Below are 11,879 nucleotides of genomic sequence, written 5' to 3' on the forward strand. Positions count from 1 at the left end.
AGTCGCTGCAACAGGTATTTTCTAGAACCATGACGGAGTTCAAGAGTTATTTTAGACTGCTGAGACAATCTAATATGTAAAAGATATTGCCACCTTTAAGTATGGTTGAAATTGTTGTTGTTGTTGTTGTTATTGGTGGTGGTGGTGGTGGTGGTGGTGTTACACTAGTGCAATTCCAACAGCAAAAAGCAAACAACTTATGTCAGGTAAGAAATTAAATGTATTCATGGATATTCACAAAAATGAAAAGAAAGTTGCCATATGTGTGTATGCATATATACATGCATACATTATATATACACAGATATATTAAAAAATGCATAGGAAACAGCTGTAATGATCTGACATTTATCCATCGTCTGTTATTATTCATTTGTTTATAATACATCATAGGGATTCATGACACATCAGACACTCTGGAGTATTCCAAACAATGTATGATCAACACGTGTAAATTGGACCAGCTCCTAGGTGCTTAATACTCGTAGGGATAGTTTTCTCTGTATGCATAACCTGAATATACTACTGGATATTTAATCAACCAGAGGTGGTGATCACAGGTTTATCAAACCTTACCTGGTGCATATCCTTTTAAGTACCCGATTATATGAAGAATCTTTATTATTATTATTATTACACACACCCACATATATATATATATATATACATATATATAAGGACATCCAGGTGTAAAAAACTTGCCAAACGAACAGTGCTCCACACACACACACACACACACATGTATATATGTATAAAAAGCCTAAAGTCAGGAGGTTTGAGAGGTGAAGATAGGTTTATTTATCTGTTTGACCTCCATATGATGATGGCTATAACTCTCTCTCTCTCTCTCTCTCTCCCTCTCCATATATATATATATACATATATATATACACACACACACTCACACACATATGTATATAATTATTTATCTATGCAATCGTGTGTGTACATGTGTCTGTACACCCGTGCGTGTGTACATCTGTGTGTATATGTGTGTGTGAACGTGTGTGTGTATGTGTGTGTGTGTATGTGTGTGTGCATGTGTGTGTGTTCATGTGTGGGGGGGGGGGGTGAGTGTGTGCATCTGTGTGTGTGGTTTGTGAAATTTGAAAATAGGTCTTTTTAAGAAGCTGCTCAAATATAAATGAAGCTTAGTTCATGCTTTATCAGATAAAATATTTCTTAAACAGAAAATTCAGAATCGCTTAGGTATTTTACTTTATATATTACGAAATATATTACTTATTACTTCATTTGCTTTGAATAACCTTTTAAAACACACACCCACACACATGCATGCGTGCACACACACTCACACACACACACACACACACACACACACACACACTAGCACATGCTCACTTTTAGTTATATTCTATAATGTTAGTCATGCTAGGAAAATCCTCTATAACTGAATTTTGCGCAATGTATGAAAGAGAGATAAGATAATTGATGATGTTTATATCAATAGTTACTTCTATTTTATTTTTTTATTTTATAAACCTTCTCATTCTCCCCTCCTTTATTTTCCTATCTTGTTAAGGTTTTTATTAATACCAATACTACATTACACACTGTCTAATATACATGAATCTTCAGTAACTATGGTAGAATTATCAGCATTCTTATTTAACAGTAAAAGATTGTAAGCTAGTAGAATCATTAGCATGATGGGCAAAATGCTTTGTGACATTTTGTCTGTCTTTACGTTCTGGGTTCAAGTTCCACTAAGGTCAAGTTTGTCTTTCATCCATTCAGGATTGGTAAACTATGTAACTGCAGAGCACTGGGGTCAATGTAATTGACTAGCCCCTTTCTCCAAAATTTCAGGCTTTGTGCCTATAGTTAAAAAGGGCTCTTATTAAACAGGAGTATTTTCCTTACAAATAGGTATACTTTCAAGGGATTCGACCTTTTTTAACCTCACCTAAGAAAGATTTCCAAAATCTTTTGAAGTTCTTATCACCAAACAGCTATTGTATCCATCTCTTATATAAAATCTGTTCTGTCTGTCTGTGTGTGTGTGTGTGTCTTCTCAGATCTTGGGCATCCTCCATCCAATTGCAGTCAAATTTGATATGTAGATACCGACGGTATCAGGGCGTGTATAAGTCTTGAAAAAATTACAAAAATCGATTCCAGGTGAGAATGTAATTGATAAAACCGTTTTTGTCCTGCTTTTCTTCTGTCAACCTGTACATAACTGCACCTTCCATTTTTTGTTGTTTTTATACTGCTTAAAGGCACATTTCTTTCCTGCCAAGCTTACTGTTTAAACCATATTTGTGTTCTCTCAGTCAACAGCCTTATCATTACAGGTACTTTAAATTCTTCGGTTGCATATTTGTGTGAACAAAATCGTTTTTCTTTGGAATAGAAAAAAAGTTTATCTTTATTTCTTCTTTGCTGGTGTCTCAAATTTAGGTTAAATCAGTGTTTCTCAACAGGGAGGCCTATGGGACGGTCAGACAAGTTGTTTTGAGAAAATTTGGTTTAAATGTTTGACAACTCAGCACTGTCCATCAATATATTCTGTATTTTATCTCCAGTAGTATAAGAGTGTCAAGACTGTTATTAGGTACTTGTGTTTGTATATCTCAGAGTGCAGCATCCTTCACTACAGTCATTTGGCCATGCTCATTGTTACTCGAAAAACATAAGGTGGTGAGCTGGCAGAATTTTTAACATGCCAGGCAAAATGCTTGGTGGCATTTCGTCCATCTTTAGGTTCTGAGTTCAAATTCCACAGAGGTTGACTTAGCCTTTCATCCTTTCAGAATCGATAATATAAGTACCAGTTGAGCACTGGGGTCAATGTAATTGTCTTTGACCCTCTACTGAGAGTGCTGGCCTTGCACAAACATTTCAAATCATTATTACTTGAAAAACAGGTAATGGTTGGTTACAGGAAGAGCATCTGGTTGTAGAAATAAATGGACTTAAACAAATGACTGAATATATCCTTTACCTTTTATCTTTTACTCGTTTCAGTCATTTGACTGCAGCAATGCTACACAAGTGTCTCTTGAGAAGTTCTCCTTATAGACAATATGGGTATAAACATTTATATTATATATATGGACAACGTCAATATTTTTGTTGTGTCTGGGGATAGTCATTCTCTTTTAGTGCCTTATTATTTATGTTAAATAATAAGGCACTAAAAGAGAATGACTCTCCCCAGACACAACAGAATATGCTTCAACACACGAACTCATATAAAGAATCTTGCAAACCAAATCCAAAAACGAAATCAATATTTTTGTTTCCCATTTTATCTTCTTAATGATCACTCTCCAATTAATTATGTGTATTTAGGGGAGAGAGAGAGAGAGAGAGACCAATGAAGTTAGGATTGTCAGAGAAAGAGTTGTTTTTAAATAACTTACCAGTATTGTTGTTGGTGTAACTACTTTCCACATTAATTTCCAAAAAAAACGATCAAGGCTACCAGTCATGTCAGTGATATGTCGCAAAATTTTCTTTGGACCATAGAACCACATCAGAATCAAACATTCAAAAAAGCAAATAAATGGCAAGGACCAGCTTGGAAGGTAAACATCCATTGTTTGATCAGTGTAAATATCAGCCTTGTAAAGTAGACAGAAAAATAACATCTAAGTAAATATCAATATGAGCAACAAAAGCAAATAATTAGTAGAAGACATTGCAGAGAATAATACTTTTTATAGCAACAGCATTTAAAAAAAATATGTCTTTTAAGAAGAATAGAGAGTAATTTTGGTAAATGGAAAATGCCAGACTAACGATTAACAATATATTAATGATATATTATCATGCAGAAAATATTCCATTGTCTTGGGAGAATTATTAATTCTAAGATCATAATTTTTCGATTAGTGTCAACATTAGAGATGAAACCTTTTCTTCAATATTTATATCTATATAATAATATTTCAATCAATTTGATCTCAGACCACCATCAGTTACCTTATTTCTGGAAAGCAAATTGTATATTACTATGGAATGAGATTTGCCTTATTTTTCATAGAAATGCAGAAATATTTTAGGAAATTAGATCTATTAAATTAATTACATTGCTGTCCTGTCCAATGAGTTTAGTCTTTTGTGCTTAAGTCCTACTAAATATAAAATTAAGAACTAAGTTTTGATGATGAAACTAGATTTTCATAATAAAATCAGGGTTTCTTTTATTTCTTTAGTGATGAAGATTCCATCACTAACACATTGCAGGAACTCATCCACAAATGTGCAATGTCCTTTCATTCAACTTTTTTTTCATTGCCTCTTCTATTGCTATCACTCAAGTCTCTGCTTCTCTGCACTAATTAGTTGCCCACAGTCTCCATCCAAACGTCACCTGACCCACTTATCTCTCCTTCCACCATTTATCTCTCTTCTGTAGTTCTACATTAATAACTTTGTCCAGTTCTTCCTCTTTGGGACTGCTACCATCAAGAGTTCCTTTCCTGCAAACATGGACAACTGTGTCAATTTCACTAGTCTGAGAAGACCTTTGAAAGTCACCGAGTAATATACCAAAAATTGGAATATCGATGATGATGATGATGATGATGATGATGATGATGACAATTAACATGACAATAATGGTGATGGTAATTGTGACAAAAACGCTGCTGTTGCTGATAGTGATTGGGTAATGCAAATGCTAATTACCAGCTAGAGAACGATTACATTAGCAAATGACATGCTGCAATTATGGAAACAGAATATAAATACAACTCCATTTGACACAAATTCAAATGTTATTGATGGCCTCTTGTTTAGCCTTGGGTCTGTCCTGAGTGAGTAGACCTAAGAGCAGAGGCATTCCAGCCATGATCATCCCATCATTTTGTATACAGAAACTACATTGTCCAATGTGTTTACTCTTTTTACAAGATGGCAGAGTATAATTTCAGGGAGGTTTGACTGATATTTCTAGCATATTATGCAGCTCTCTACATAAACTGATTTACCTCTTAGGCAATTCAGTTGGCTCTTTTCTGCTTTACCAACTTGCTTATTCACAATATGCATGACTGGGTATATAAGGACATGCAACACATATATTTTATTGTTTTGTTAATAATACTGAAGAAGCATACCAATTGGTTTGTGTAATGGGTTAATTAACACGCGTAATTACAACAGGCTTGTAGAAATGCACGTATCTTACATAAAGCTTACAAATACCAATTATTTTTTCTGTGTTTTTTTATGAATTTATGTGTAGGGTTAGGTATGTATAGGGGGAAACCTTTTTAGTTTCTTTAAAAATACTATAGCAAATTTGACAATAAGCTATTTGTGTCATATTTGCTTCACTTGTATTTTATATCAAATAATCAATTAATAAGAACTTTATGAGAAAAGTTATTTAAAAAACCTAATTTAAAAAAAAAAACCCACAAAGAAAATATAGTTAAATCATGTTTGTTCATATTTTTAGGCTTGAAATTAACAAACTCATTACTGTATTTCCTGGCATACAAGTTGAATTTTTCAGATCAAAAGTTACAGCCAAAAACAGTAGGTTGTCTTATATACCAAAACAAGTTTGGAGAACCAAAAGTTCCATGTGGAAGGCAACAGGATTTGGAAAGTTAGTGATGATGTTTGAATGTTAACACATGTTTACGCTATAAACTATGTCAACATGTATGCCAAAAAATATAGTATACATAAAGAAAATAATGATTCTCCCAAGACACATCAAAGTATTATATAGAGTTATTGGAATATTTATTTAGAAGATTTCACATGCTATCATTTAATTAATCTTCACAAAAATGTTTTATAATTAATTAGAGAATATTTAAGATAACTGTACAGTGATAATTTCCTTCTTTTTAGCAAAAAGTTTCTTACCTGAGAAAGTATGAAGAGGGAACAAATGAAAGATAATACACATATGACAAACAACCAGAACAGCTTGTAATAGTTCCTATCAGGCATTGGCCACATTATCTCCAGTCCTGATACAACTAGTTGGATGAATATTACAATGCTATTTAAGGTGATAATGGTCAACATAATATAAAAAAGAGCTGACCACACTGGTGGAAAGGGCATTAATGATGTGATCTCAGGAAATATAATGAATGCCATGTCAAGGGCTGTAAAGATAAATGGTAAGATTTCATTAGAGAAGTAAAAAAAAAAAAATATAGACATATGCGAAATATAAAATGAATAAAAAGTACCTTTGATAAGAATCCAATAAGATTAAAACATAGATTAAGGCTGTTCATTATTTTGAATCAGTCAAATGAAATTTTACAAACAAATGATGTACCCTGTTGGACAGTTGATAATAAATTCTTCATAGTATGGAATAAGGGGAAAATGCATAGAATGCACATATGTAATTTTCTTCTTGTTGTTTACTTATTATGAAGTGCTTAAAATTTCTATTCAGTGGTAATCATGTAATTACTATTTCATCCTTTTTAGAAATTTTCTGGACATTGCATAGCCTGAGGTACATTAATAAAATATTTTATGAAAAGAGGCAGTCTGGAAGGTTTTCCTTACTCCACTTAATAATCTGCACAAACTAATTATATTTTGAAGATATCAAAATGTCAATTAGTTTTAATTGTAAAATAGCTTCAACTAACACTGTTTGAATTTGCTGTGCTTTCTGTGTTTCTTATGAATGCATAATGCAACTCAAACTCTTCACCCTAGCCTATACTGATGGCAATTATTCATTTGAGGCAATGATTTGTGTAGCAATGGGCTTTGAGAATACTCATGGTACTTATACTTCCCTCTTGTATAAAGGAAAATAAAACAAAAATACATTTAAAAATCTAAAAATGAAAATAATTGTGATGGTTTAAGACTATCTAATATTGGTGAATCATCATCATCATTTTAACATCCACTTTTTTATGCTTTGATGGGTTAAACAGAATTTATTATAGCAAATTTTCTATGAATGGATGCCCTTCCCCTCATCAATCCTCACCTGTTTCCAAGCTAGGTAATATTTCCCTATAGCCAGGCATGTTTCCACAGAATATTGGGAATGAATGGCACTGCTTGTATGACAGTGACACTCACTTACAACCATCACTTGATGTCAAGATGAGAAGATATAGACAAGCATTCACACATGCATACATACATACATACATACATACATACATACATACATACATAGTGGGTCAACTTATAGATAATGTAGTTTTTTCAATTGCATGAACTAAAAGTTGGATGGGGACAGGTTAATCTACTTGCATCAACTTGCGATAAAAACAGGTAGTAATTTTACCTTGTCCTTATTCTTAGTGCAAGTTTTGAAGAGTGCAGTTCGATTTTAACAGCTATTTTTTTTTTTTCAAATCTATAATGGAAGTGACAAAGTAGCATGTTCAACATATTTTGCATTTTGAGTTCAATAAAGGCAACAACGCAATGGAAAGTATGAGAAATATTAATGCAGTATATGGAGATCGGACAATAAGCATAAGCCAGTGTCAATGGTGGTTCTAGAAATTCTGAGCTGGAAACTACAGCCTAGAAGATGAAACTCTTCCTGGAAGATCTGTAGAGCTTGACAAGGACGCCCTGCAAACTCTGGTGGAACAAAATCCCATTGTAACTGTTGAGGAACTAGCAAAGAAGCTTGGATTTGGTCACTCAATTATTCATTGATACCTGTGTGCCTTTGGAAAAGTTAGCAAAATAGATCAGTAGGCTCCTCATAAACTTTCCTGGTATAATCGCATGCAGAGAGCGAACGTGTGCTCTTCTTTACTGTTATGTCTCATTAATGGACCTTTTTAGGACCAAATAGTGACTGGTGACAAGAAATGGGTTCTCTATAAAAATGTCAAGTGCCAAAGACTGTGGGTAGGGAAAGGAAAAATACTGGTATCTCAAGTTAAAGAAGGTCTCCAGCCACATAAGGTGTTGTTATCTGTTTGATGAGATATGAAAAGATTAGTCCACTTTGAACTTTTAAACCAAACCAAACAATAACAAAGGAGATCTACTATGAGCAGCTTGAGTGGCTTAAGTCAGCTCTAGAATAAAAACAACCATCTTTGGTTTCAGGACAAAAGGTGTTCTTCCACCAAGATAATGTTCGGTAGCATATAGCAAGGATGACATTTCGAAGGCTGGAGCAGTTTGAATGGGAAACGATGTCCTACCCACAATATTCGCCAGAAATTACCCTATCTGATTATCATTTATTCCACAGTCTTCAAAATCATTTGGAGGGAAAAAAATATGAATTCGGTAGACGAGATCAGAACAGTACTGCAGGAATATTTTTCATCACGGACAAGTGAATTTTGGAAGAGGGGCCTTGCAAGTCTACAAGATAGATGGAAGAGCATTGTAGAAAATGAAGGAGAGTATATTTTAGATTAAAAAAGAACTTTGTTTATCTTAAGTTTGAAAATAAAAGAAGTATAAAAAAATGCATTATTTATGGGATGACCCAATACATACATATGCGATGGGTTTTCAGTTTCCATCAACCAAATCTACTCACATGGCTTTGGCTGGCCCAGGGCTATAAAAGAAGACATTTGCCCAAGGTACTGTGTAGTGAGACTGAACTCAAAATCATGAGCTTGGGAAGCAAACTTTTTAAACGCACAGCCACAGCTGCTCTACTGCATGTTTCCATAAAATAGATTCTCTCGGGAAATATCAATATACATATTCACCAACAAATGTCAGACAAATAAAAAAGAATTCTTTCCTTTTGAACCTACTGAAACAAAGATTGTGTTTGAAATAATTTGTAATTGTTCTATCTAACTAGTAAATAGTCTTTCTAGTCTCTATGTGTGATCCTTTCAGCAAATCTAAAGAGCATTTTGTGGTTAGTTAAATGTTCCTTTGAAAAATAATTAGTCAATTGTAAAAGATAATGGTAATTACTTTCAGTTAAATAAACAGAGACATTAAGAGTAATTAGCACTGCTGCCTATGAAATGCAGCATAAATACCACTAAATCATTATGCCTTATGGATTAATAATCTTGAATACAAACTGGATAAGTTCATCTTCATCATTTTTAATTATCTTGATATATCTCTATTTTTCTCTTAGTCTAAGTTTCAGTTTTCTGAATGAACTCATTTGATAGTTATTTTATCAAATCATTAATCAGAATCCTCTTCATATTCAACTTAAACTTATCCTCTTACATTCTGAGAAATTACCAAAAGTTTTAGTTATATACATTTCATTTATATCTGTTCATCCATCTTTCTGTCAGAGTGTCCATCCATCCATCCATCCCTCCATCCATCCCTCCGTCCATCCATCCACACACACACACACGCACGCGCACGCACACACACACACACACACATACACACACACACACATACACACACATACACACACATATATATATATATATATATATATATATATATATATATATATATATATATATATATATAACATTCCTTGTTGACATTATGCCCAGTTCCTCTGTGTTTTGAAGATGTCTAGAAAAAAAAAAAAGTCCCTTACTTGGAAACAGTTAAGGGTTGCTGATAGGAAGAGCATTATTCAGCTATAAAATCTTGTTTAAAATAACTTCCCTTCTAACCCATGCTAGTATAGAAAAATAAATGTTAAGTATATGAAGGACTAAATGAATATATACATATATATGTATATGATATAATGATGTAGAAGGTTAAAATCCTTAAAGAGTTCAGAAATTAGAATAGCTTTTTTAAGTTGAATACATTAGGAAATATACTGGGAAAGATTTTAGGAAGTTGAAAATGGCTCAAACAGAGAGGTGGAATATTATTACTAAGAATTAATCATACAACTTAGAAAGGTATAAACTTATTATGAGGTTGTTAAAGTATTATATAGAAATGAAAGTTACATGTTGAACTTATTTTATTCTAAAATACATAATTGCAATGATAAATAATTATGCTGAAGTGGTTTATTCAGGAAAAAAAAAAAACAAAAAAAGAAAAAGAATGCTATTGTAAAGAATATGTCCTTACAGAAATCTGATTGAAATGAAGAATGCAGTTATAAAGGTATTTGTTTTATATAGATGTTATTAGATGAGATAAATATAGCTGTAAGCAGTTTGTTTATACAAATAGGTAATCACTGTAGAATATCATCATAACAAGTGACTTAATGTAAGCAGGTAATCATAAAAGAATGCTGTTGTAAAAGGTTTACTTATAAAGACAGGTCAGTCACAGCAAAGTACAGTCGCAATAGGAAATTAATAAAGTCATGTAATTAGATTACACAAATATAATTGCAAGCTAACTACATATGCAGAGTAATGTCAAAAGAGATAAATGTAGGGGCAAATATTTTATTCTTATAGAGTGATTATCAATAGAGAAAAACGTGTCAGCACTTGTGGTTAGTTTGTTCCTCTAATCAGATAATGAGGTAAAAGAATGCACTTACAAGAGAATATTGCTTCTGAATTGCATTCATTTACAAATTGAATACATATTTATACAAGTTGTTAATATCAATAGAAGGAAGAGAGAAAGAAGAGCTAAACTCATACTAACAATATAGTTAATTAGGTTTTGATCAAAGCTTGTTTGAAAGAAGTAGGAAACTTAAAAGACAAAGAAAAGAAATGTAACATGGAATATAGAACATAGCTAGGGTTGGTCTGACAGATTCAAAAGAACTCTGCCTGCAGTTCTTATGCAAATTATTATCCTACATTTATTAAAATACATTTTTTTTTATAAATTAGACTGTAAATGATATATTTTAATAATTGAGAATCCCACAGTCCAAAATTCTGTCTATCCTCAGTTGTGCAATTATGCAGTATATGCAATTAGAAAAGACTAGAAATATAAACTGCCTGATGCATGGAGAGCTTTTATTATCAGTTTTGGAAGTAGAGTAAAGCTACAATGGAATACTAGCAATAATTTAGCAGCAAAATTCTGAAAACTCATGAACATCACAAATTCTCTAATTCATCCTTCCCTAAAATATAGAAACTTATTCCCTTGTCAAAAGAAGTTTGGATTATATACCACATATTAGTTACAAATTTTGGCACAAGGACAGCAAGTTTGGTGGAGGGGGTAAGACAATTCCCCCTCATCCCAGTGCATAACTGGTACTTATTTTATTGAGCCCAACAGGATGAAAGGCAAAGTCCACCTCAGTAGGATTTGAGCTCAGAATGTAAAGGCAGACAAAATACCACTAAGCATTTTGCTGGAATGCTAATGATTCTTCCAGCTTGCCACCTTATTGTACACTACACATCAAAGAAACAAACATCACACCATAGTAAAGTAAGTGCTGACATACTTAATTTGGTAAGCTGGATAACTTCAGTTAAGCAAGACTATACACATAATGAGGAGAGGTAAACATTGTTGCTCAAGGACTAAATCAAGCAAAGTCATGGGCAACAACTAAAAAAATATAAAAAATTAATGGATTGATGAACATTAATGAAAAATTGTTGAAGCATTACTGAAACAAAACCATTTTGAAAATAATGCATCATTGGATTGCAAATGTTAACTTTAATTAAAATAGTTTTAAAATGTCATGAGATTTTCAAAGAATTCCTTTACCGCATGGCGTTAAAAGTAAAACTTGATTGAATTTTTTGATATTTATATTTGTTTCTTTTTTCTATCACCATTGTAACTTTGTTTACCATAGTTTGCTGCACAAAAGAACATATTTACATTTATACATACATACATACATACATACATACATACATACATACATACATACATACATACATACATACACACACCTGTGATTATTGGTGCCCTGGAATATGTAACACATGCCTAAATACCAATCTTGCGAAATTAGGCTTCTCAAAACCAGAAAGGAGAAAGCTAATTCGGTGACTACAGATCCAATCCATCAC

General features: G+C 32.8%; 1 protein-coding gene across 4 annotated transcripts in view; it reads right to left on the bottom strand.

Annotated features, from left to right (window-relative positions):
* The window catches only part of LOC115211848, a 279,433-nt gene that overhangs the window by 117,621 nt on the left and 149,933 nt on the right, over positions 1–11,879 (bottom strand). For all 4 annotated transcript variants that reach the window (XM_036503398.1, XM_029780571.2, XM_029780579.2 and 1 more), the window contains exons 10-11: positions 5,854–6,101; positions 3,390–3,590 (exon numbers count right to left, since the gene is read on the bottom strand). In XM_036503398.1, coding sequence (XP_036359291.1) covers positions 3,390–3,590; positions 5,854–6,101 — 449 coding nt within the window. The remainder of the gene's footprint in view (positions 1–3,389; positions 3,591–5,853; positions 6,102–11,879) is intronic.

The sequence above is a fragment of the Octopus sinensis genome, linkage group LG1 (genome assembly GCF_006345805.1).
Source record: "Octopus sinensis linkage group LG1, ASM634580v1, whole genome shotgun sequence".
NCBI classification, from domain to species: Eukaryota; Metazoa; Mollusca; class Cephalopoda; order Octopoda; family Octopodidae; genus Octopus; species Octopus sinensis.